Consider the following 25855-nt stretch of genomic DNA (forward strand, 5'->3'; position numbering starts at 1 on the left):
AAGAAAGGGGCTTTGAGTCTTCACAAGGTCTGTCTGCACCCCCCGGGGCTGGGATGATGAGGAGTCCCCGGACCCTCCCTGTGGGGAGGAAGGGAGAGCTCCTGTAATGCTCCGTAACGTCGAGACATCTGACTCGGTTCCTCTCCCAGGTGCTGCCTGCGAGGACTGAAGGGGGGGGACATCCCCCCAGCTTGTCTGCTTTAATCCCTACCCACGCAAAGCAGCCGTGCCAGATGTGGGAATCCAGGTACTTGCTAGGGCAGAGACGCTTTAATCGCTGAGCCCCAAGAGCTGGGTCAGGCCTTTCTCCACCTGCACCCACTGTGCTCCACCAGACCTGGCCCGGGTCCGAGCTCGCTGCTTCAGGTGCCTGTAGGAGAGGCAGGAGCCAACAGTGCCAGCTCCCCCATGTGTCCCCAGGTCACAGGGTCCTGAAGGACTGGGGAGCTCCAGAGGCTACAGGTAGCACGGAGAGCTGTGGGGCCTCCAGGTAGCCAAAGGAGTTAAATTGGTGGCCCAGGCTGCAGGGCCTGGACCTGTGTCACTGGGCTGCATCTCCTGCTCCCCTCACTTACGTCTGACAGCGTCAGCCTCACCGGGAAACAGGGATCTGGCTTTCCTCTGTGCTCACATCCTGCAGTGTCATGGGAAAGGACAGGTGTCGGGGAGCTGCATAGAAACCATGGAGGATGTGGGAGCTCCTGGTGCTGTGGCTCTGCCTGTCCCCTGGGGTTTCTGCTTGCTGAAATAACCTCTGCTGCTTGTGCACCCTCTGCGTTTTAAGTAGGGCAGCAACTAAAGAAGAAAACACATCTTTTTAGGGTCCTCCTCTTCATCCCACTCTGATCTCTGGGTCCCTGTGGAGGGGACAGGGGACAGATCTGGAGCCTACTGAGTGCAGGAGGGCTGCTCAGGTGCTGTGCTGTGCTGTGCCATGACAGAGGATCATCTGTGGATGGTCCCTGGCGCCTCTTCCTCTGTCAGTGGGGATGGATGTGGATCCCTGAGCAGGTCAGTGGCTCCCACGCAGCCCGTGTGCACTCAGCTCTGGGGCTGGTGCCATGCTTGTGGCTCATGCTGCTGCGTGCAGAAGGGATAAGGAGGCACCTGGCACCCTGCCACTGTGGGGCAGGATCTCTGCATGGGAGCTGCCCGCAGAAAGTCCAGGACCTTGCAGGCTCTAAATATCTTAGGAGGCAAGTAAAGTGGTGGGTGGCATTAGCTGACTGCTTGGCCAGGCGCCTTCTCAAGGCCTGTGCAGATTGCCAAGGTTTGGGCTGAGCGCTGCAGGGGGCAGGCAGCCCAAACGGGGCTGAGCTCTTTGTCTGAGGTCTTTGGAGACTCTGGGCAGTTATCTGTCTCCTCCTGATGCCCAAAGGGGCTGTGATTTATGGCAGTGGTACAATAGGTGTCTGTTGGCAGTGATAAACTGGGCTGTCCAGAGAGCATCCCTCCCTTCTTCCCTCCCTTGCTAATGCTGTTCCTTCTGTTGCTTTTCTTGCAGTTTCAGAGCGTTTTACTGGTGTAAATCCAGCTGGACCTGCCCAGCACCCCTGCCAGAGGGGAAATTCCCTGGTGGGGGAATTAACCTGTGACTCTGCAGCTCAGGACATCCCACGGGACATTAACACTGCCTCTGCGTAAGGGCAGCGTAAGACGGTTGTGCTGCACTAATCCCATGCTGCTCAAATCTGTGGGAGACACATAGGTGGATATTTATGACTTTGAGTAGTTAAACCTGGCTGTGGTGGTTCCTCTGTTGTGAGCTGCGTTTGGGAGGTACCTCTCCATCAAGGGTCCGATTTCTGGGTCTTTGCCCTTTGGTGGTGTGATGGCTGTGACCAAGGAGGGGCAGGCTGGGGCCGCTGTGCCATGCGCAGGGTGCTGGCCACAAGCAAACCCCCCGATGCCTCCTTGCACGGAGCCTCCCTGCTGCTTGGAGCCTGAACTCTTCAGCAGGTTGTGGGCTGGGTGCTGGGTCCAAGCTGGCACCTTGCAAAACAGTCCTGAACACCAAGCAGTGTCACAGCAGCATCTCCAGCGTCCTGGAGAGCTGCCTATGGGCTAATAAAACCTGATGGGGCCAGTAGCCTGTTTTAAATATAATTGAAGGTAACAATTGACCAAATTGACCAAAGGGGCTTTGGTGTTGACCAAAGCCTCTGGGATGCACTTGGTGCATGGCATGGTGATGGCTGAGGCTGCAGCTGTAACGTGCATGGGGGTGACTCCCTCTGACCATGGGGCTCTGCTCTGGTGCAGCACTGGCTGTGGCATATCGCTGTCTCTCCTCTCCATCCTTCCTGGGCAGGGGGTAATGGTGTGGGAGAGGGGCAGCGCTGCCGGCACTTGCGTGGAGCTGGCCAGGGGAAGCTCGGCACAGACCTGGCAGCGTGGTGTCCTGGAGAAGGCTGGGGGCAAGGCGGTACACCCTTGTGGCTGTTAAAACAAGGGGTACTGCAGAGCCTGCGATGTCCCCTGTGTCCCCGCTCCGTGTCCTGGCCCTGCCTATTCCCATCTCCTCTTTTCTCTGGCAGGAACGGGGCAGAGCCCCTGGATGCTGGGGCCAGAGCACGTGGCGGCGCTGCTGGAGGGGCGACGTGGGGCTGCACCTTCCTCCCCAAGGAGGCAGAGGGGGCCATCGGGGAGCAGGAGGAAGATCAGCCACGCACGGGTGAAAGGGAAAGGTAAGTGATGGGGGTGTGAGCGTGTCTGCAGGTGAGCCTGGGGCTCAGCCCTGGCTGGGAGTGTGGGGAGGAGGGCAGGGTACGTGTGTCCAGCATCCTGGACTGTGCAGAAGATGGTGTCTGGACTTCTGGAGATCGCCCCCCCGTGGGGTCCTGCTCTGTGGGAGAAGGGCTGCATGGAGCTGTGGGTGGGAAGCAGAGAGCTCTAGGCCAGCCCAGGCACCAGGGAGAGGTTTTGCTCAGAGAAACCACCTCCACCTTTTCTCCACACGCTGCAGAGCTTGTGCCCACCTCTGGGTGCCTCCCAGTAAGCTGTGGCACAGTGCCTGCAACTGGTGGGCGCACTGCCAGCCCCCAGGGGCTGGGAAGGGCTGGTCTGGGGTCTGCAGACCTGTCCCCTGCAGGGCTGTGTGCCTCTTTCCCTGTGACACGAGAGCCACGCACTTAACCCCTGCCCTGCCGCCCCTTCCCTCCTTGGTTAACCCCCCAGAGGTGAATTCTCCTGCACCCCTTCCTTGCCTGTGGAAATTTCCCCGGGGAGCTGTGAATGCCGCTGTCCTGAGCTCACGCTCACCAGCCCGATGGCAACCAACAGAATTACAGCCTGGCGCGGCGAGCGGGAGAAGAAACGTTGCAAGGTTTTCCCTTTTCCAGTTTGTTCTTGGCGCGTGGGCCGGGGCTGGCCGGGGAGGGCAGAGGCTGCTCGCAGCACAGTGCTGGGGCCTGGGCCTGTTTGCTCACCCAGGTGCGGTCTCCATTCAAATCCGCGGGGCCAATGGGAGCTGCGCCGCTCAAACGCCCGGCGGTTGGACCGCGTCCCTTGGAAACCCGGCTGCACGCCCGCCTGGCCCTCCTGGCTGAAACGGCTGCACGGCTTTCCCAGGCGAGCCGGGGGGGCTCCAATTGCTGGCTAATTAGAGGTGTCCTGCCATGGAGCCCGGCAATGTCCGCAGGGTCTCACTCTGCACCCGCCGGGCTGAACCCCTGGGAGCTTCCTTCTACCTCAGCACCTTCGGTAAGCGCTGAGCCCCCGGGGTGCTCGCGGTGCTGGGGGGCTGTGGCTGTGGCCCTGGGTGGCACAGCACGGGGACCCGCAGCAACCTGTGGCCGAAGCCCCTGCGGCTGTAGGAATGGCAGGCGCTGCTCCCCGAAGGCGTTAACGCTGAGCAGCCCGCTCGCTTCTGCCTCGCTGAGCTGGAATAATGCGTGGCTCGATCGAGCAGGCATGCCGGGCAGCGCCCTGAAGCCAGGCTGCAGCCGCCGAGCAGTGCCGTAGCGCTCGGCCAGAGGCTGAACACCCGGGTGGTTTCGCCCCCTGGATGGGCACAAGCTGGGATTGCTCTGTGGGGCCGGCCAGAGCCGCCACAGAGCCCCTGTTTCTTTCCTTGCTATGTGTGGGTGTTTCGGTGGCTGCCCCGGTGCTGCTGTGTGGGCTGAAGAAGCCCGCGGGCTGCGGTGGGCTCTGCAGCCTGCAGCCGGCCCGGCGGCAAGCCCTGTACAGCCACCCTGAGCGGGTGACTGCGGCAGCAGGTGTCACGGCCTTTGCTTGTGGTGTGCGGCAGCTTGTCAGAGAAGGAAGCTGGGTGCCCTACACCACCTTCTAAAGCAGAAGTTTTCTTTCAGAGCTTCTGCTTGTTTCTGTAGATGAGCAGTGCAGGCAGTCACATGAAAGAGGCCACGGGGATGTGGAGAGGGTTACGCGAGAGGCCTTGGGCAGCCAGGACTGCTGCTCCTTCCCCTTTTGGATTTTAAGTGTCAAACTGCTCAGGACAGCATGGAAGCTGAAATCCTCTTGTTTTTGAGCCAAAGACTTTATCCATGCCCAATGTTGTGAGTTTTGTGGTGCCTTTTGCACCTGTAACTGAGCTGGGGCCAAGCATCGTCTTTGCAGCCACAGCTCCCGTTGCAGGCTGACCAGGGGTGGCGAGACGTGGTGCTGCGAGCAGGAGCACCCAGGCAGGGCAGGGCCAGCACAGCCCCACTGTGTGGGTCACTGAGGTCACTTCAAAAGGGCTGGTGGCAGGGCCTAAGGCCTTGGGGTGCTCTGCCTTGTGCCCATGGGGACCTCCCGCACAGACACTGCTTTCCCCTGCTGAGAAGGCCCCCTTTTGGGTAGGACACCCTGCTCGTGTCCTGTGGTTCTCATCTGTCCTGGCCTAGGCAACACCTGCATTTTCCCTCAATGAAACCAGAAAACCACTTTAAGGAGCAGAAACCTCATTTTTCCATTCACCAGAGATGACCAGCAAGGACAAAATTTTCCCTCCTGCTGAATCTGCTCCAGACAGATGCCATTCGTGTGTGCCCTCCTTTAGCCCAGCAAACTTCTCTCATGGGTGGGAACTTGTTCAGTTACCAGCTCTGCTTGTTCCTATCTGCTTTATCCCTGTTCTCCTTGTGCCAGCTTTGTTCTTCAGCTTGAATCGCCTCTTGCCAGCTCCTGGGGGCCAGAAGGACGGGTGCTGGGTGCCCTCTCAGCAGTGGTGCTGCGAGCCTGGCTGAGCCCCGCTCCCTGTGATGGGGCATGCAGCCAGGAGCTGCATGCGGGTCCTGATGTGGGATAAGCTGCCTGCTCTTTCCCCTTCCTCTGACTTTTCACTGCACCTATTTTTATTTATACTAACCTTATTGATCCAGGCGACTTGGGTGAGCTGTGCTGGGCTCCCCTGCTAAAACTGTTTCCCTTGGCTCATCTTAGGGGTGCACTGAAAAAGGTAAACCAGGGGAAAATCTTTTTCTGACCTTTTCCTTTTGGTGAGTGGTGGAAATGCAGCCTAAGAGCTTGCCTAGACAGGGGTTGTGTTTCTGCTCACCCAGTCCTGGAGGAAGGTTACTGCTCTGTGCGTCTCAGAAAACGCGACCGCTGCCACTGAGCTGATCTGTGCAAGTGCATGAGTTGGTGCAGCAAATCCTCTCCACCAGCTCAGGCTGGACTGGCTTCTTCAACAGCAGCTTTGCTCTCCCATCCTGGCCCCATAGAAGCACCGGAATTGCTGCAAACCCGGGAGTGCTTCCCCTGCGTGAGTGGGCTGGGACGCCCTTGGGGTCAGGCAGGCTGGCTGGGGCATGTGCATGGGGTGTGTGATTTGCCCTTTGTGGCTTTAGAGATGCTTGGTAGCAAAGGCATTGAGAGAAACATTTCCTGCCCCTCATGGGAAGGAGAGGACCTTTCCCACTGACTGTCCCACATCCTCTCCTACTGCGGGCCAATATTTGGTAATTCTGGTGAAGGCAAACTTGCTCATTTTCTCCCTGCTCTCTTCTATTTGGTGCTGGTGTCACCAGCAACAGAGGGGCCACGGGCACTGCCCCAGCACAGCTAAAACCAGAAGCAGCAGCAATGCACCCGATGCCCAAGGCCACAGTCCCATCTGACCCAATCCCTCCTTCCTTGGCCCTGGGGGCTGCCGCCGGATCTGAGTGGCCGCAGCCACTCTCAGGCCGGGGCTGGTCATAGGAGCTTCCTCCCCCCGAATTACCCAGCACAAAAGCTTCCTTTCTCCTCCCCAGGGCTTATTCATTACTGGCCTGACTCCTCGTCATGCTCGGTTAGACAGGGCGTTCTGCTTTTGCGCTGCAGTGGCTGTTAAATGCTAATAGAGGAACAGCGAGATGGTTCCCACCGCGCTGGAGATCTGGAGATAGCAGAAGGGTTAAAGTCTTAAAAGGCTGGGGTGGCTCTGGTGGCATGAAACTGGGGGCGATATTCTCAGTGTCATAAGTTGATATTAGATAGAACTGCCCTGATTGACCCCACCTGAGGAAGTCTGTGTCCTGTCTTTACTTTCTCGCCTTGCTTTCACTTGCGCATGTACACAGGCATACATTTCCACATGCACACATAGGTGTGCACTCTCAAACACGTACACACACGTGAGCTGGAGAGAGATTTGAAAAATTTCCATCAACATTCTTGTATTGAGTGAAAAATGAGGTACATGTTCTGTTAATTGTTTCAGGTTAAACAATCCTGTAAGATACCCCCACCCCAGTAAATGCACTCCTTCGGTGCGTCTTTTACAAAATGTTTTTTTTTTTTTTAAGTTGAAATGATGTCTAGATGTGTGCAAATGATGTTTGCAAGTTAGTTTTGTGTTTTTGTTTGTTTGTTTGTTTGTTTTTTTGTATGCCAGGAAAAAGAAGCGTATCTGGGCTATTTTGCTTCGGACTACATAAGATGTTGCACCAGAGATATTTTCCATCTGTTTGATTCTCCGGGAGTGTTTGAGAATGTTTGGTTTTGGGTTGGTCCAGAGCAATTACACAGATGTCAGACCCTGCATCACCCCCAAAATCTGCAACTCGTACCCAGGCTGGCGCAGCGGCGGGCAGCACCTCCCTTGGGAGCTCTTTCAGGAAGCCTCTTGGGGGGCAGAGCCTGCTCCCAACACCGGCAGCGTTTTACCTAGACCCCAGCAAGTGCTGCCAGCTGAGCCTTCGTGCCAGTCCGGGTGCTGTGGGCAGGCTTTGGGGCTGATGCAGAGTTGTTGGTGTGTGGGAATAAGGACACGTAGGGGTGAGATGGCGGAGCAGAGCTGCTGCCCGCAGACCCAAGCCCTTGCTCAGCCAGGGGGGGTTGCGTGCGTGGCCCTCCCAGGCACTGGGGCTGTGACCGCTTGGCTGTTCAATGCTGGGAATCAGCTGCCTGCGGACAGGTCCAGGCAGTGCCAAAAATCACAAATTGCAGCTCCAGATAAGAAGCGGGAGCGTGGGGATCTGGCCTGGGTGTTGTGAAAGGCAGCAGGAACTGCAGGTTGGGTTCACAGCCATGAAAGAGCTGGATTTTATTCTCAGCTCTGCTGAAGGGCCATCACCTGCATGCCGAGCGGGCTGTAGCAGTGTGTTCTCCAGGTGTGGATGCTGTGTTTGCAGATGGTGACTTTACTGCCAGCCAAAGGTGTATTTGGGATTCTCCTTTGTTGGTTTGTTCTTTAGAAATAGTTCTCCCATCTGGTCCTCGTGTCTCTGCAGAAGGCTTTCTGGTTTCAGAGGCTGGCCAGGGTCCCCCAGCCTTTGCACTTGAGTTTCAGCTGGCCCTGTCCCTGACAGACTTTGAGCTCTCTTCTAGTTTATTTCCCCAGCTGCAGGGGGGCAGAAGTGCTCTCAGAAGTGCTCTCACTCTGCCCTCACCAAGATCTGCGCTCTTGGCTCACTTAGTGGTAGCTAAGGGCAGGCATGGCCGCCCTGGCCTCGGCCCTGCCAAGCCCCTTTGCTTTTTTATCCTTGCCAGGGCTTCTGGGGCCGTGCCCGGATCTGGTTTTGAGTGTCTCACCTCTGGGCAGACCTGCTGCTCCCCCTCTGTGGGAAAAGGGAAGCAGTCCCACAGGAGGGAGGAGGGCCACTGTGTGTTATGTGTCTCACTTGGCCCTGTATGTTGCCGGTGGGTTGGAAGCACGATCTCCTCCCTGCTCTGGTCTCCAAGCCCTGCAGAAATGCAGCTTGAAACTTCCTCCCTTGTTTTTGTCATCCACGGCCAGAGGTGCTTGGTGGGTGTCTGGTTTGTCCCCTGCTTGCTCTCCCCACCCCTCTGCACAGCGTCAGGCACTGCTGTGTGACTCCTGCCACAGACTCGGTTCCGGCTGCGGTGGTTTTAGCAGCTTGGGTAGGTCCCGATGGTCCAGCTGGTGCCGTCTCCCTGGTTTGCTCCCTAACTTCCATCTTTTGGTCAGTCCGATTCTGCTCCTGGTGCAGACCCTCAGAGCCCAGGGTCAGCTATTTAGAAACGGTGTTGGACTTGGCAAGTACGACTGTGGCTTTGGCGTTGTGGTGGTCACGTCTCACCCCCAGGCTGCCAGAGCCGTCCTGCCTGTGATCTCTTGGCCGCTCCTCGCTCTGCTCACGGTGATGAGGGGCACCGGGCCCACAGCCTGGTGGGGGGTTGCAGCCGAGCCAGGGCGTTGGGGCTAAGGGTATCTCCGTCCAGTCCTGCTGCAAAGTCACGTTGTGTTTATGTAGCTCCTCGAGGCTCTCCCCGACCTGACCTCCCTGATCAAAAGCCCTGGGCTGCAGGACAGCGCGGCGCTGCTCGGCCTGGGGTTGGCAGCTGCTGGCCTCGTTGGACACCTGACAACTATTCAGTGTCAAAACACGTCCGAAACCATTCTTGTTTAATCCTAGATTAAAGCAGGCATTGACTCCTGGTTTTAGGAGATTACCTGTCTGCTACCAGCCCCAGCTGGCTGGGATCCCCAGGGAACGCAGCCCCGCGGGGAGGCTGCGGTGTGGGTGCCCTCCCCATACTTTGCTGCCCAGCGGCTGGGCTTGTGCTGCGAGCTGTGTTGTGCTGGCCCATGTCACCGCGTCCTCTCTGCTCGACAGTACCCATGATAACAAGCTGTTGCTGGATGTGACAGCCACTGAAGGGCTTTTAAAGCTTCCCCATTTCCCCCGCATCACCCGGCCGGGTGAGGCGTGCAGCAGGGCAAGCAGGGGGGAGGTGTGCGAGGAGCGCGGTCCCGCAGCAGCAGAGGCATGACACCGGGTTAGTGCCTCGGCTGACCCTGTGCAGGCACCTTCCTGCCACCAAAGGCACTTGGCCTTCGTCCAGGCCATCTGCAGCTTGGCCTGCTGGCACCTCTGCGGAGGTGACAGCCCCATGCCCACACAGAAGCTCAGGAGAGAGGTGCAGGGGAAGTCGAATGTGGGCAGGGGGAGGATTTGAGCACGCTGCATCCGTTGGCAAGGCTAAGCTCACCCTCTGCTAAATCCAACTATTCGCCTTGATGCTCCACCTTCCTTTCTGCCATGGACTCCTGCCTCATGCCAGCAGTTTACTGTGTGCTGAGAAAATGGTATTCAGTTTTTGTTGGAATGCTTTTTGCATCTGAAGGCGTAAGAGTTTTTTGGTAGCAGATGTTCTCACCTCTTTCCCCTGGCTCCCTGAGTGATGCGCTGTGCCCAGGGCAGAGCAGTATGCCTTTGGCCCTGCACAAGCCTTGGGGCTGCGAAGTCCCCATGCTGCTGAGCACTGGTGCGAGCTCTGTCTCCCTCACTGTCTCCCCTCTCCTTCCTCCAGGCCAGCTGAAGCTGTCCATTGAGCTGCGGGGCCGGATCCTAGCACTGCATGGTGAGTGTCACCCTAGGGCATGTGGGGAGGTGGTCCCAGAGCCATGGGGGACTAGCGGTGGGGACAGCACTGCCATGCCCTGCCTTTGAGCTCTTTCAGGCCTGGAGGGATTTGTGGTGCCTGTCAGGAACAGCTCCACAGCACAGCAGTTCTTTGGTTTAGTGGCCAAACCAAAATTTCTGGAAACTTTCATTTTCAGGTGGCCACAGTGTGTTTTGTGTTCCAGTTATATAAAGTTTTTATTTTGCTCTGTATGAAGACATAAAAAGACAAAAAAAAAACTGGAAGAGAAAATCTGAAATGTTTTGTCTCCTCTGAAATGTTCTTTATATTAGCTGAAAATATTGGCAACAGCCCACCTTACGGCCAGCCTCACCCCTGCCTGCTTGTAATGAAATGGGGGCAGAGGATGTTTTGAGCCTGGTGGGGCCACGAGGACTGGCTGAGCCATGCTCAGCCCCTGTTCTTCTCCACTCGCTGACCTTTTCCAGCTGTGCACGGAAGTTTTGTAAAGAAACAACAGCAGGAAAATGTTTTTTGGCTCCCACCAACCCAGTTCTGACAGCAGCTTCACCCCAAATCCCTCCATCTGGAGCAGCCTCAGCATGGATGCAAGTCACTGTCTTATTCTGGATGTTGTCCCCCAAAGTGGGGGCTGGGAGATGAGAAATGGTTGAGCAGAGGCAGAAGCGCAGCCCAAGGCCTGGGACCCGACATCCTGCCACACGCACTGGGTGCTCAGGGTAGTCAGCGTGTGCAGGAGGAAGCTGTGTGACGGCGGGGTAATCCATCCTATTTCTTCATTCTCCACCCCAATGCCTTTAACCCCAAAGCAGGTCTGTCTGGAGCAGGAGGCTCCTGGTGGAGCCTGTCCTGGCAAACCTTGCAAACTGCTTCAGAAGGCACCAGAGGGTCTTGTAGACCCCCTTTCCCCTTGTGCACTGGACTTTCTGCCCAGATTACCATGTTTCTTAGGAACACATCTCTCTCCCTGACAAAGGCACCATTGCCTTGCTGGGGATGTTAGGAGCGAGCTTAGCATCACCCCGGGAGCCTGTCCTGGGCTATCGGGGCTCTGCAGCTCAGATATTGCCTCCAGCTGCGTGCCTGGGAAGGGCAGGGCTCCCCACTGTTGGCAGCAGGATGGTGCTGAGTCCCTGCTGGCACGGCTGCCTCGGGATGCAGCCCTTGGTATTTAACCTGATGGGACGTTTGGCTCCAGGGCAGGGAGCACAGAGGTGTGTGAGGTCCGGCAAATGAAATACAACTTGCCATCCGGACACTGAACTAAATCTGCTGCCATCCTCACCACAGATGCCAGCAGGACACGGCTGTGTTAAAGAAAAATTACAGCACAAAGCCTGCCTGTCTGTGGGTGCCTGGCGAGGCCGGGCTGCGGGGAGCTGTGCGGGGTCCAGCAGCGTGAGGCAGGTTCGGCCCCGCAGAGCAGAGTGCTGCGGTGCCGGGAGATGCCTTCCCTGGTGCTTTGGGCCTTGACTACCTTGTTTCCTTTCCAGTCATGGAAGCAAAAGGTCTGCTGGGGAAGGAGTGCCGGCCGTGCAACTCCTACGTCAAGGTGGGTTCTGCTGGGGCTCTGTGCGGGGCGCTTCGCGTTCTCGTGGGGTTTTGGGGTTGGCTCCTCCAAGCATGCTCTGGGCTGCCTGTCTCTTCTCTTTCCTCCTTGGGCTTCTCTGTCCTGCTCTGGCTGAGCACCCGCAGTGTGCAGGGAGGTGGCTGGCCTCTTCCCAACCTCGTGGGGTTTGTTGGCACAGCAGAGAAGGAAAGCAGAGCACACCCTGGTAAGGGCTGTGGTAGCCATTCGGTGCAAGAGCCTCTCACTGGGTGACCAAGGGAGAAGTGCGTGGCCAGCACTGCATGGCCCCAGGCTCTCCTGGGAGGCTGCTCCCACCACAGGGCACGCAGCGCAGGGAGCATCTGCCCTGCGTGGGGGATGCGGGTCGGAGAGCAGCCGGCAGCATCTGCACACATCCGTCCCTGATTTTCTGCTATTCTCCTTCCCCTGCACTCTAAGGAGTTTTGTAGTGCAATTGCTTGGCATACATAGGGTAGAGCGATCTAAACCACCCGTTAGCACGGGCTCAGTTGGATCTTTGAGGCTTAGCCACCCGTAAAAGTGGCTGCGCCATCTCCTGCCACCGCAGCAGCAGGGCTGCCAGCCACGTGCTTGCTTTGAGGTGGCTGATGTGCTGCTTGTTTCCTTATGTAAAGATGTCGATCGTGCCAGATGCTGACTGGAAATGCAGGCAGAAGACGAAGACTGTGCCAGGCAGCAAAAATCCCGTCTTCCACGAGCACTTTCTTTTGTGAGTATGACGGGGCAGCGGCAGCTCCAGCTCATCGCTCAGCTCTGTTCCCACTGAGCGGTGGGGGACCCGCGGGGCTGCTGTCCTGGGCACCCTCGTGACGCCAAGACGCTGTGTTTGCTTTTGCATTATGGTCTGTAATAAACATGCATCATGCATGAGCAGGTCTGCTGCTGCGATGAGAAGTGACAGACGTTATTCTGCTGTTTTTTATAGCTGAAATGCCTTGAACTTTTGGGCAGGGCTTTGTGGAGGCTCGTAAAGCTGTCAGCACACAGCATGGCAGTGGCGCTCCCGCACGGTTGGACTTTCTTGGTGGGCAGGATTTGGGCAAACACACTCCATTTCCTAGACTTTGCACCTCTGCAATAGTATGGGCACTGGTACGAAGGAAGAAGGTAAAAGGATTTGCTATAGCTAAAGCATGTTTCTGCATGGGAAAGGAGCCGTATGGCACGTAATGTTTCGGTAGAGCTTGTTATTGCTAGCAGACCAGTCTGTCAGTCCTCTGTCCTAGTGCAACATCTAATCTGGGTCAGAACAGTTATTTCAGAGCATGAACTGTTCCTTGTACTTGCTCTTCAATGGTGGATGTGTGTCTTTCTGCATGACGCTTTTTTTCTCCTTAAACCACCTGAGCAGTGTCCCCAGCACCTGCCCAGAAGAGGTTGCATCCCTTTGTGGCTGTTTTTTCAGGGATGAGTAAATCAGGGCAGCAGTGGCTCATGTGGGGAGATTGCCACCCGGGGTGATGCTGCAGTGCTCCGTGCAGGCAGCAGAGAAGACCTGGCTCCGAGGGGGCCACGAACATGGGGGCAGCCCTTGCTGAGCGCTCCTGGGCAGAGCAGTGCTCATGGGCTGTCCCCTCTGCTTGTTACAGCCCAGTGCAAGAGGAGGATGAGCAGAAACGTCTCCTGGTCACAGTCTGGAACCGAGAGAGAAATGCCAGGTATGGGGCTCCAAGGTGCATTTTGGTCTCTTTAAAACGGGGCCGGCACCACGGTGAATCCATCATCTGCTCTGGCCACCCCACATGAGCTCCTCTGGTTCCTCGGGCCTCGAGCGCTGTCCCTGATGTCAGGGCAGCACGTACAGGCTGGGAAGAGGGAGTCCTGCCCTCGGCACTCTCTGTCCACGTTGCGGCTGCTCGGTGGCTGTCACCGGGGCCAGCATTTAAACATCCCTGCTGCACCACTGGGTAAAGCCAAGTGGGGCTGGAGACTCGGCCAGGGACCTTCCCTCCCTCCTGGGGCGATGCAGGGAGGAGGAAGGTGCAGCAGAAAGGGGCCTGGCACCCTGCAGGCTGCCTCTGCCTCCTTGGCCAGGCTCTTGCCAGCAGCAGGGAGGCTGGAGGTGATCATCAGGATGCTGCTGCCCAGCTCCTCCCTGCCCCTGCTGCAGCCAAACTGTGTGGTTATGCCGCGTTTGCTCAAAGCACGGGGACAGGGGCATGTCCTGGGCACTGCCCAGCTGCTGGTGTGGGCAGGGATACCCGTGGGGTCCCTGCAGAGATGTGCATGGGGGAGATGGTCCGCGGGGAGGTTTCAGCAAGCACTCACTGATGGTCTCTGACTCTCTGCAGACAGAGTGAACTGATCGGGTGCATGAGCTTCGGCGTGAAGTCCCTCCTGGCCCTGGACAAGGTACCTCTGTGCTGGAGTGCCGCGTGTTGGACTGGGGCTGACCCTTGCAGGCTGGTGGCTGGACATGGTGCACCTTTGGGGCAGGAGCAGGGAGGAGCCGGCTTCTCGCACCGTGGGGCAAAGGTGCTCGGAAGGTGCCCAGGAGCTCCGTGGTCCCGCTGCCAGTATGGACGGCCACTGGGAGACTGGTATCGGTGTGACAGCCGGAGGCAGGGATGGGGAGGCTGCTGGAGGAGGGGTCCGAGGCAGGGGACAGTGGGACAGTCGCTCCTTTCTGCGGGGACACAGCAACCAGGGGCTTCACCAGCTGAGGTGGTGCTGGGGAGGGCGAACGTAGAGGTGGCCACATCTCGAGATGTTCCTGGAGGCAGCGGTGCTGCCGGGCGCCCGTGCTGGCCTGTGTCCCTGCTGCGGCAGCTCGGCCACTGCTGCTGCCCCAGCCTGGCTGCCGCCTGCTAATACAGCTTTCACAGCGCCCGGGTTTGCCTTCCTAACGAAGCCTGCAAGGCTCCTCCTGTACATGGCTCCTGCTGACCCCCCGAAACACTGAAATGTTTCATCCCAGCCACCAGCGGTTAGGGTTTTCATCCCTGGGCAGCCCAGGCATGGTGTTGGCACATCCGAGAGGACCTAGGGAGGCTGCAAGGGCTTTGTGGAAGTGTTAATTCATCCCCCGAGGTGTGGAAATGTGCTCCCTAGCAAGAGGTTAAAAAGGAGCTATTTGTTGCAATTACCTGAGACAAGGCTAAGAGGTAGCCTGAACGAATGAGATGCAGGGTGTTTTTTTTTCTTTTTTCTTTCTCTCCCAGCAGTGCAGACAATTAGACAGAGCAGCTCTGAACTGCAGCTGTCCCCAGGAGCAGCCTCTGCTCTGGTCATGTTTGTCCCCTGCAAGATGTCCCCTCCTTGTCAGACTTTTTTAGACAGATCCCTCTCCTCTGGCCTCTGGGAACGTGGGTCCTGCAACCCCATCTGACTCCGAGGCTTGGGCCGGGCTGTTTTGTCCTCTGTTTTCTGCTGGCTGCCAGGGGGGCAGTGGGAGGCTGTGGTGGCTCCCTGGCAGAGATGTGAGGGGTCCCCAAGGCCAGCTCTGCACCCCCGCAGCACAAACTTGGGGCAGGGGCAGGGGGAGCTCCGCTGCGGGGCACCCGGCTCTGCTGCAGGTTGGTCTGGGCACCCAGCTCTGGTGATGAGGCCGGAGCTGTGTGCTCCCTGCGAGGCTGCCAGCAGCTGCAAACACGATGTGGGTGGTTTATTTGGGACCGGCTGCTTGCCTGCCCCCTGTCTTTCTATAACACCCTAGGAGCTCATTACTGTTGTGCTGGTTGGTCCCTCCTGCACGGGCATGGGAGTTCAGTGGCCCACGTCTCCTAAGAGAAGGGCTCCAGGCTGCGCCTCCACGCACGAGCGTGTCCGGGCGGCCTCACGGCTCTGGCCAGGGCAGCTCCAGCAGCAGGACCCCTCTGGAGCTTTGGGCAACCAGATTGAATTAAACGGGGCTGGAGTACCTGCATCAAACAGCTTCTCTCCTCCCGCCCAGGAGATCAGCGGCTGGTACTATCTCCTCGGGGAGGACCTGGGCAGGACCAAGCACCTGAAGGTAGCTGTGCGGCGGCTGAAGCAGAGCAGAGGTGCGTCTCCCACGGGGACTTGGGGCTGGGCTCTGGCTCCTGGGGTCCGTGCAGGCTCGTGGGGAGCTTTTTCTCCTGCCTTGGTCTCCTTGACATGCTGCCAGGGCTGGACAGAGCAGGGTGAGGGAGCAGCGCCTGTTCCACAAGCGCAGACCCCCTGGGGCTTCCGTTCAGGGCTGCCCTGGCCCAGAAATGTCCCCCTAGCACATAAAGATCTTATTTATAGTGTGCGGATGTGGCATGGGGGGAGAGGGGCTGTCAGGAGCTGTGTGCTGTTGGGTTGATGTGGCATTATTATTATTATTATTATTATTATTATTTTTCCTTAAGAGCCAGTGCTGGGAAGTCAGGGCGCAACGTGTGAAAGCCAGGACACCGCCAACATGAAGCAGCTGAAGGTAGGTGCGGCAGGGCTCTGACCCACGAGGTGTGTGGGAATGTGGGGCTGGGAGCCGCCGGGAGCAGAGCCCATGTGTGGGGCTTTCGAATGAGCTGGAGGGTTGGCGTCTTATTGAGGATGGTGCTGAGGTGGGAGCTGCGTCATCCTCCCTATCGACACCATGCTTTTTGTAGGCAATTAGAGTTCCCAATCAAGCACTGATTGGCGGAGGTGGGCAATGGGGCTGGTAACCCCACACTTGCTCCCTGTTGCTATATAAGGACCTCCTTGTTTTCCAATGTATCACCACAGAGACAAAGTACGAGCCGCGTACTGGGAGTGACGGGAACCAGGAGCGATGAGGACAGGGCTGGCTGGCTGCCGGCAGCACAGCCTCGGCCCCTGGCCGGCTCCAGGGCTCCACGGACGGGTGCGTCTGCTCCCCTCCTCCTCCTGGGGCCATTTGCTCTGGGAAGGGAAAGGCCCACGGTGGAGCCTCAGTGATTTATAGGAGAGGCGAGGATGGGAAATGGGAACGCAAACACATGGCCTGCATCGGAAATCGGGCTCAGCCGGCCCCGTGATTTATCTGTGCTGAATTCCGCTTTGCTGCTTCCCTCAGCTGCGTTTTCAGTTATTTGTTTTAAAGCGTAGGACTGAGCAAGACAAACAAAGCCAGCGCCCCTCTCCTCCCTTCCTCTCCGGCAGTCGCCGCGGACTTGAAAGATGGTGGCTGGGAAGGAAGACTGATCCTCCTTCCAGCTCCAGCCCGGCGGCTGGGACAATGCGCCCGGAGCGGCTCCGGGAGCGCCTCCGGCAGCTCCGCCATGCTGCCGGGTCCCCTGGGAACACCGGAGCTGCTTGCACACCCACCCCAGCCACCCTCAACTCTGCCACCCTGGCTGCTGGGCAGGGGAGTCCAGGGCTTGGGTTTCCTCAAGCCTTTCCTCTCCTTTTCCATCCCCACGTAGGGGTGTAGAAGGTCGTGCTGCAGCGCTGGCAGCTGGGGCTGCGCCACGCAGACTCGGTGCGTCCTGCTTTGTGCCCTGCTGCTGGCTGGGCTCGGAGTTTCTCTTTGTCTTTAATTTTGAAATTACCCCGTAGGTACAATTCAGCTGACCTCTCTGCTCCCCCTCTGTGACTCTGTGAGCACAAAGCACTGGGACGTGCGTATCCTTTGGGTCTGTGCTACCAAAACCAAACTTTTTCTTTTTTTAAAAATTAAAAAAAAAATCCTTTCTGTTGTCCTCTGTGAGTGTAAGGAGTGCAAGCTGTCTTTTTAATGAAGTGAGGCTCGCACAGCCGGTGCCTGTGAAACGCCGCTTAAACATCCTCAGAGTGTTTGTGAGAACGTTGCAATAACAAAGTGCTCCGTGCGGCTGAAGAATGCCGCGGGAACAAAAGCCACATCAACAGAGCGGGGACTAGGGAATACTAAATAGTTGACAGGAATTTTAATATAAAACTCTCTCTCTTCCTTGTCACTTAGGGTTTTCAGGAAGCCCTCTGGCTTATCGTAAAGCGGCATACAGTGCAGACAGGGGCTGGGGAGGTGAAAGGTGGCTTCCTGCCATTCTTCTCTGGAGCTGGGTTCCCATGGGCGGTCATGCCAGTTTGACTGTGGTTTGTTCCACACTGGTGCGACACGAGGAGATCGGGATCACGGCTGCTGCGGGGGACTGGATTTTCATGGGCTAGCGGCGAGTTTAGGGTTCCCAGCCATGAACCGCTTCAATGGACTCTGCAAGGTGTGCTCGGAGCGGAGATACAGACAGGTCTGTGCGGCCCTGCGCCCGCGGGGAGATCCGTGTGCCACGGCGTGCGCGCACTGCTGCAGCTCTCGCTTGAGTTCACGGCTGTCTGGGGGCTTTCTCCCCATTAGGGGCTGCGTGTGCGCTGCTGCTACTTGTTGATTTGCTCTCGTTTGTAAATGGTAATATTAGGAATAGAAGGAAAACGTCTTTGGCTGGGCAGCTCTGGCTTCTCTCTGCGCATTGCTGCAGTGTGCAATGGGGGTAGATGCAGGGAGCGTTCACCGTGTAACTTAAGGGTCTGACTTAGCACGCTGACTGTGAAGGTGCTAACCTGAGAGGTGTTGCCTTAATTTAATGCTTACAGAGGACATGCAGGCACACACGCAGCCAAGTCTCTGCCGGGCTGCTGCTCTCTCTTTTAAAAGGTGCTTTAGCATGAATGCATACGGGAATGAAGCGTTGCGTGAAGCTGGCTGCACCCAGTGGCGACCTGCTGTGTGAGAAGCAGTCTCTGCGCTCCACAGAAGCTGCTGTGAGTTCTCTCGGACCCACTCAGTGCACAACGCTGGTGCTGGTTTTGCTTGCGCAGGTCCTAGTCTCTTGCACTTTCAAACAGTTTTTCCACTGTAGTCTGGGCTGGGGCTCCCAGCTCGTGGTCAGCTTTTCTCTGTGCTCCCGTGTTAATCTTCCGTGTCATGGTTTAGCTCAGTGGGGATTGCACGAAAAATTAGCTTAATTAAAAATGACCACTTCTTATTGGGGCTATAGTGACTGCCTCACACAGGAATGCTGCTCTGTTTTGTATTAGTGGCAACAGTGATTTGTGTCTTGGACCTCCTCATTTCGCTGTTCTGGCAATTTCTTCTGCACCTTCTGATGAAGTTTTGGGCACAGTGAGTCTGTGCCAGCCGTGGTCCCGGAGTCTGCACCATCCTGTTGCCCACCTTGCAGCTTGTGTCAGGCGCTCATATTTCTTAGCTCTGTGCAGTGGCAACAGTGGATGTTCAGCTCGCTGTTATTGGGCATGGTGGTGGGAGCTGAGGAAAGCGAAGATCAGCAGTGAGAAGCTGCTGTGTAGGGAACACAGGGAAGGTGTCTCCGTTGGTGGTGGGCAAGAGCCAGCCAGCTCGCGGAGGGGTGGGAGAGCTCTCGGCGCGCGGAAAGCTTTGGGCTGGGAGGTGGATGTGGAGGGGAGATGCTGGGCTGGCTCCCACGGTGCTGGTGGTGATGCTTCTGCAGAACTGGGATCCCCCAAGCTTTGCATTTAAGGTGTGAGGTTGGTTTGGAGGCACAGAGCCAAAAGCAGTCGCTTTGCTATTTGAGAATCCACCAAACTCCAGAGAGAAAAAAACATTCAGTGTAGTGGGACTGGACCTATTTTATGATCCTGTCAGAGAAAGACAGTTTCTCTTTTGAAGCCTCCCCCCCACCCCCTTTTTGTGTGTGTGCTGAGCAATTAGGCAGGGGAAAGGTGCAAAGAAATGAAAGCTTGCTGGATTTGCCCTCCCGCGGTAAAGGAGTGTGGAAGCAGTTCTCCTTGGCTGCTTCACTGGATTCCTTCTCTTCTCTCTGACTGCTTGTTCTCTAAATAGCACGGGTCAGAGATGTTGGATTTTTTCTTTTCTCTGTCCATAAAACAAGAATCTTGACAAATGTCTTGGGGATAATCAGGTATTTACAGGAACCATCATGCTGGGCTGCTGCTGGAAGCCAACATGAAAAAATAAATATAATTTTATTAATAAGCTCATAGTTTCTAGAATCATGAGGAGAAATGAACCTAAATCAACACAGCATCCATCCTATTCAAACTCAGCAAGAGAAAACATACCCCCAGCTAATGGGGTAGTACATGAGAGCCCGCTCCAGCACAGATGCCTTGCAGACAGGAGTGCACTGATCCTCACGGCTTCCTCTGGAGAAGAGGAGTGCTGCTGTTTGTGTATTGCCCAGCTGGAAATGAAATGTTTAAGTGACTTGCTTGGAGAAGCTGTGTTAGAAATCAGTGTCAGAGTCAGACTGCCAGGTTTTCCTTTCCAGTGGCTTGTCTGACCTTTCCTTACGCTTGCAAAAGCCATCAGCGGAGACTTGCATGTGCTCAGTAAACACTTGCTTTGCGTCGCTCATCTCCATTGGTCTTTGGACTTGAGTTCACATCGCTTTTTAGTGCTCTTTCCATCCCCTCGGCTGCAGCAGGGGGAGAGACCCATTGTCCGGGGAGGGTCGCAGAGTGACAGTGTTCCTCACGGCAGTTCCTTTGGGCTCTGCAGCTGCTTCTGGAAATGCTGTGTGTCTGCGTTTCTGAAAGCACCCTGTGGCTGGAGTGAGGGATGCTCGCTGATCACATACGGTGGGTGCTTTCCTATTTAAAAGGGTGACTCTGGTGTCTCTTTTCAGATTACGATCCCTCGAGGAAGCGATGGGTTTGGCTTCACAATCTGCTGTGACTCCCCAGTCCGTGTGCAGGCAGTGGACTCTGGTAAGAGATTGGCTCATTTTCATCCCTCTTGATTTGAATGACTTTGCTCCTTTTTGCTTCCCAGAGCAGGCTGTGGCTCAGAAGCTCCCATGCTTTGCAGGACTCTGGCTACCTTGAAGAAATTTCACTTACTGAATTCTCTGTTGCCTCTAATGAGGACAGAGGCCACTGGGTTACTATTTTGGCAGTGAGTTGCTGTAACGTGTAGACATTTTGTTCCCTCTCCAACCCGAGAACTGTCTGGGTGGTTGGGAGACCTGCGGGAAGTGTCTGTTGGGGGGAGCCAGATCAGCACAGAAGGAGCAGGACTGCAGGAGCCCTTGGTTGCCTGAATGGATCCTCCTGGTGTGAATCTCCAGGACTCAGCGTCCCCCTGGTGCTCCCCACTGCACACCAGGAAATCCCCCTGGCTTCCCGTGTCGGACTATTGGCAACACCTTCTCCATGACGAACAGTGTCTCTGGCCACAAACTAGAAACAGAGACGCATCTGTTCATGTCCTGGAGTTTCAACATAAAAACAATGCATTCATATTCTTTTCCTAATTCCTAATGTTAACATATAATGCATATTTAACACAGCAAACTGCCGAGGAGAGCATTGTGCCCAAGCGCTGTGAAATTCATGGACTTCAACAGATTTCAATCAGTTCCTCGGTGATACGTTTAACACTCAAAAAATGCAATGCATAAAACTGAAAAACAACCTTAGCTCTGTTAGGGGAAGCAGATTAGTTTTGTTGCAGTGCGTGGTGCAAGCTGTGAAGCTGTGCTACGTGGGTGTCCCCTCACCCCAGGGCATCCCCTGCCCCAGCACGCTCAGCTCCGTGTCTGGCAGGTGACTGACACCCACACATCCCTTCCCTCTGCAGGTGGCCCAGCCGAAAAGGCCGGTCTGCAGCAGCTCGACACGGTGCTGCAGTTGAACGAGCAGCCCGTGGAGCACTGGAAATGTGTGGAGCTGGCACATGAAATCCGGTGAGCATCAGTGTGAGGCTATGGGAGAGAGAGCTCGAGGGAGCCCGGGCCAGGGGAGCAGGAGCTTTGGGTGGCTGCGGGAAGGGAAAGGCTTTGCGGGATGCAGGAGTCTGGGAAAGGACTCCTTGAAGGGGAAGAAGAAAGGATGCAGGGGCTGAGGAGGGAAGGGCAGAGGCATTGCAGGGAGGAAGGGCTCATGGCTGTCCGGCTGTGCCTCAGGGAGCCTCACTCCCCGCTGCTCTGTCTCTGACTTGCCTCGTGCCGTCTCTTTCAGGAACTGCCCCACTGAGATCATTCTGCTGGTCTGGAGGCTCGTCCCGCAGGTCAAATCAGGGCACGATGGCATGATCCGCAGATCCTCCTGCAAGTCTGCCTACGACCTGCAGTCACCACCCAACAAGCGGGAGAAAAACAGCACCATGCCCCCGCGGGCCGAGCAGCGCCGGAGCTGCCACGTACTGTACGACGGGAGCGACGGGCTGGTGCTCAACGGCTGGGAGAGGTACACGGAGATTGGCAAGCCGAGCCCGAACACCATGCCGCCCCTGTCCCGGGTGCCCTCTGCTGCTGACCAGAACTACATCATCTTAGCACCCTTGAACCCAGGGAGCCAGGTAGGGCGGCCTTCCAGCCCCACGCTCGAGTTACTGCACGCGGCTGTTGGCTGTGCTTGCTGGGTTCTCGCTTGGCCCACACTTATGGGGCATCTCCTCTACATGTCTGCTGGAGCACATGCCATGTTTCTAAGCCAGAGCTACCTTGGGGAACCTTCCACTCTGTTCCTAAAGCATTTACCACTAGGACTGTAGAGCCGAGGCCAGTGACCTGCTGCCTCCTCTCAGGGCTCTCTCAGAGGACAGGGGTATGGGAAGTGCTTCCACTGTGCAGGCCACAGCACAGAACATTGCTCTCATTTTCTGGTGGGCATAAAAGATTTTCACCTCTCTGGAGTGCTTTGGCTTTGCTGGGTTGGGCATGCTGAAATTTGCTGTTTGTTGTTGTGAAGTCTGCCTTGAGCCCACTTCAGGTAACGGTCTCCTTTCCGGGTTGTGTCTTACAGCTGCTGAGGCCTGTCTACCAAGAGAACAATGCTACTGTGGGTAAGTTGCTGATGTGCTGGAAACACTGCTCAGAGCACCCAGCAGAGCTAGATCCGGTCTTTCCAGTGCTAGCTCTTGCTCTTAGCCCTGCATTGGAGTCCCTCGAATTTTGAGGACAGTGGCAGGAGCCTGAGGCTCTTGGCTGCGGCATCTTCCCATTCTTTGGGTCAAACATAAAAGCAAGAACCCTTCCACCAAGCCCAGAGGAGAGCACAGCTGCTGATGTGACTGAATGAGCCTTATGGTGAGAAGGGCTCTGTGGGTGCTCACAGCGTGGCTGAAGAAGGGAGGCTGGTGGCAGGGGCTTTCCGCTGGGGGATGATGAAAGCATGAAGTGTGAAAGTGCTAAATATTTATGATACGGCAGTTCCCCAGGCGTCTGTGGGTCTATCCGTGACGTGTTTCCCTTCTCAGGCACGATACTGTACCTGGGGGTGCTAATAGTGTCCCCCTGCTTTGCAGTTCATTTTATCACTAGGGGAGTGAGGGTGGCCATGAGCTGGGTTTGTGCAGACGGCAGTGCAGGCTGAAGGGCCAGGTTTGGGGAATATTCATTTCCTGGGCTGCTGCAAGGTTGCTGGCAGTTTCTGGACCAGCTCTCCTTGAAAACCTTTGAAGCATAAACTCACTTTTTGCAATGGATCTGCTGGAGAACCATGCGTGGCTGGGCTTGCAGGGAGAGTAGGGTGGGGTGTGCGTCAGGGCTGGGGGGACTGCATGAATCCTGGGCTGCGAGAGAGGGAGCGGGGGCCAACAGGAGGTCTTCCTGAGCAGGACAGCAACAGGTGACTGTCACTTGGCATGGGAGACCAGGGTCACAAGCAACCCAAGAGTAGTGAGTTCTGGGGATACTCCCCAGTGTGTTCACTGGGTGCTGTTGGCTTTATTAACGAAATTGCAGTTTTCAGCACTCTCAGCTCCTTGCAAAAACACCTTTTGCCTGCTGCTTGATTCAGGAACTTTGGGAGGCAGCACATGCACTCTGCTCTGTTCGGATGCCCAAGGGTTATCTGTGTGTCCGTAGCAGAACCGACCTCCTAAGTATGATCTAGCAGGAGTCTTTGACTCAGCTGTCCCTCCCTGGTGCGGGCACTGCTGTCAGCGCAATTTCCAGCTAGAAAAGTTTGTGCTGCCTATAAAGGTTGGGCAGTGCCCCAGGATGGTGAGGTGTGGGGCCGGCAAAGCCATGACGGGGATGCTGGGGAGCAGGAGGGAGCCCCGGTGTTTGAATGCCCCCATCCTTGGGGCTCTGCAGCTGGAAGAATTTCCCGTGGCTGAGCTGCAGGGGCTGTTCTGCACTGGGGATAACTGCAGCTCTTCCCTGCCGTTTGCGGAGCCTGTGCGAAGACAAGCTGAGCCGCGGGGACTTGTTCTCACAGCAGAGTGGAATTTGAAAGACTCAGGCTTCTTCCCATAGTAATTTTTAATGATTATTTTCGGTTTATTTAACTCTAAGTCTTCAGAGAGAAGAACGCAGTAGTTATCCTGAGCGATGATTAAGCGTGGCAGTGTGGAGGTGGCCACCAGTCACACTGAGACAGGAGCTGATGCTTCGGGCAGGCTGGATGCCTTTCTGTGCCAGCGTGCAGAAAACAGGACTTGTGCAGGTGATGAATGCCTCAAATGAAATGAGGTGATTTAGGGATAAGTGGAAAAGCAAACCCAGAGTGGCCCAGACAGTTTATATCTGTCCTGTGTTGAGCTGTCTCTTGTGCTTTGATTTTTATCTGGCAGTGCAACCATGAGAAAAGGAAGGAGAAAATGTCAGAATTATTGTAGTCAGAGGTGGAAACAACCCCTGGGTCACGAGAACTGCCCCCCTGCAAAGGCAGGCTGTTAAAGCAAAACAGCGGGTTTGGATTGCCAGCAGAGCGTGGTCTGGCTCTGCTGGCATTTATCTGAAAGTAAACACACTACTTCCTAATACTTAGTGGAATATATGTTGGGTAGGTTCATATGTTTGCTTTGGACCAGACTCTATCTACTCTGAGCCACGTTCAGAAACATTTTGGCCCATTTCTGTTCAGGAAGGCTATGGGTGTTTGTTGTGGTGCAGAGGCAGAAGCCACCACGCTGAAAGCTGCTGTGATGGGAGGAAGGGCACGGGGCTGCTCGGGGGTCTCTGCTGCAGCACCCGTCCAGTGTGGGCTGCAGGAGGGTTTGCTCCTCATGGTCCTGAGACATCGCCGTGGGTGAGGGTCCTGGGCTAATGCTCCAGCTTCTCACCTGGTGTACCTGCTGGACCTGAGCTGCTTTGGCTCATCAGCTGTTGGAGGGAGGAGATGCTGTAAGTTTTCAGAGGGGTTTCTTCAGAAGAAAGCTTGAATTTTTGGTTAGAGACACATTCATTTCCCATGGGAGTTGTTACCTGTGAGTTTTAGGACAGAGCAGGGTTGACCAGAGGGTGCTAAGGCTCTGGGAACTGATGGATCTTGTGCTCTCAGGAGGAAATGTTGCAGAGCTGCTCCCTGCTGGCAGCCGTGCTGTCCTCATGCACCAGAGAGCAGAGCAGCACAGAGGGCTGCTGGGCACCTCCCATCTGGTTCTGGTCCTGTCTGTTGGTCTCCCCTTGGCTCCATCTAATGGGTCTAGGGAAGAGGAGATATGTAAAGGCATCCTCAGCACTGCTGCCCACTGAACTGTTTTGGTGCTCATAGGTGCTTGTGAGTAGAGGCACCAGCTCCCAACAGCCTGTGATGCTCTCACCTCAACGCAGAGATAGTTTCTGCCCAGGGACAGCAGCCTCAGGGCACTCTGTGTCCTGTGCCTGCACTCGTGAGGCAATATGCTGCTGGGAGCTGGCTGGATGTATTCAAAGGCCGGGAGGAAATGGTTTAGAAATCCTATACGGCAACCATTACCCAGCAATAGGGGGAGGAAGGGCTCACTCAAGCAGCAGGTAGTATGGAACAAGAATAATCCATAGTGCTTTTAATCAGAGAGTTATCAATTATTTTAGAGATTCTGGGACTGGTCTGGCATATCACCTAATGTCTCCTGGCCTTGAGCGATGCAGGCTGCAGGCGTGGAGTGGCCATGGGAGCTGGAGTTGGCTTGCTGGGAGAAGTCATAGCTGTGCTCGCCCAGCTGAGGCTGGGTTACACCGCTTCTGTGTAATCCCTCTATTGAGTGAGGATGATGGCTTTTTGTGGTAAAGTGGGACAGAGCGAAAAGCCAGTCAGGCTGCTCGGACTTCTTCCAGCACCAAAATGTGATGCTGAAAGACAGTGGATGATGTTGTGCCAGCCTCATGCAAACTGGGGTCATCCTTTTCAAAGTCACCCCCATATCTGAGTAACCATCACATCCCGGAATGATTTGGAAAGACATGGCTTGATCCCTTGTGCATGAATGTGTTCATCGCTTCTGTCCATTTCTCTAATCTGAATGTCTTCTAAAAGCTGTGATTAAAAGCATCAACCCCACCCCATGATGTGAAATTCCCGTACTTTTCTAACTGCCATACCCTGAATTCAGCACAGGCAGGACTTCTGTGGATAAAAATGTCCCAGGGCTTATGTTTCCAGTGTTCTTTCCCCACCCAGAGTTAATCATAGATGATTTTCCCCCACTGGAAAGGGAATGGCTGTAGTTCGGTGGTGCAGGCAGCTATTTCCTGATGGGGGGAAAGGGGAACCTCCTCAGTGCTTGTGTGATTCAGGTTGTGGTTGGGGTTGTTCTTTTTCTTTATTTTTTATGTTGTGCCCTTGCTACTGCATAGGGAGGTATATATAATTGCACCACGTCTCTTTCTCTGAAGCACTGTATTCATAAACTGTGCAGAAGACAGCATACACCCAAACGCAGGAAGATGT

At 55.9% G+C, this 25855-nt stretch overlaps 1 protein-coding gene across 3 annotated transcripts in view; it reads left to right on the forward strand.

The window, feature by feature from the left end:
* The first annotated feature begins 3617 nt into the window (after nucleotides 1-3617).
* RGS3 (regulator of G protein signaling 3) overlaps nucleotides 3618-25855 on the forward strand; it is a 73880-nt gene continuing 51642 nt past the window's right edge. Inside the window, exons 1-12 of one of the 3 annotated variants that reach the window (XM_050714613.1) lie at nucleotides 3618-3702; nucleotides 9703-9753; nucleotides 11271-11329; nucleotides 11983-12077; nucleotides 12958-13026; nucleotides 13660-13720; nucleotides 15261-15351; nucleotides 15682-15749; nucleotides 19882-19963; nucleotides 20835-20940; nucleotides 21215-21554; nucleotides 22001-22040. In XM_050714613.1, coding sequence (XP_050570570.1) covers nucleotides 3618-3702; nucleotides 9703-9753; nucleotides 11271-11329; nucleotides 11983-12077; nucleotides 12958-13026; nucleotides 13660-13720; nucleotides 15261-15351; nucleotides 15682-15749; nucleotides 19882-19963; nucleotides 20835-20940; nucleotides 21215-21554; nucleotides 22001-22040 — 1147 coding nt within the window. Of the gene's footprint in view, nucleotides 3703-9702; nucleotides 9754-11270; nucleotides 11330-11982; nucleotides 12078-12957; nucleotides 13027-13659; nucleotides 13721-15260; nucleotides 15352-15681; nucleotides 15750-17451; nucleotides 17506-19881; nucleotides 19964-20834; nucleotides 20941-21214; nucleotides 21555-22000; nucleotides 22045-22326; nucleotides 22335-25855 lie in introns of those variants that run through there. The other 2 variants (XM_035564692.2, XM_035564691.2) reach the window with 2 other exon arrangements.

Source organism: Cygnus atratus, chromosome 19 (genome assembly GCF_013377495.2).
Source record: "Cygnus atratus isolate AKBS03 ecotype Queensland, Australia chromosome 19, CAtr_DNAZoo_HiC_assembly, whole genome shotgun sequence".
Classification (NCBI taxonomy): Eukaryota; Metazoa; Chordata; class Aves; order Anseriformes; family Anatidae; genus Cygnus; species Cygnus atratus.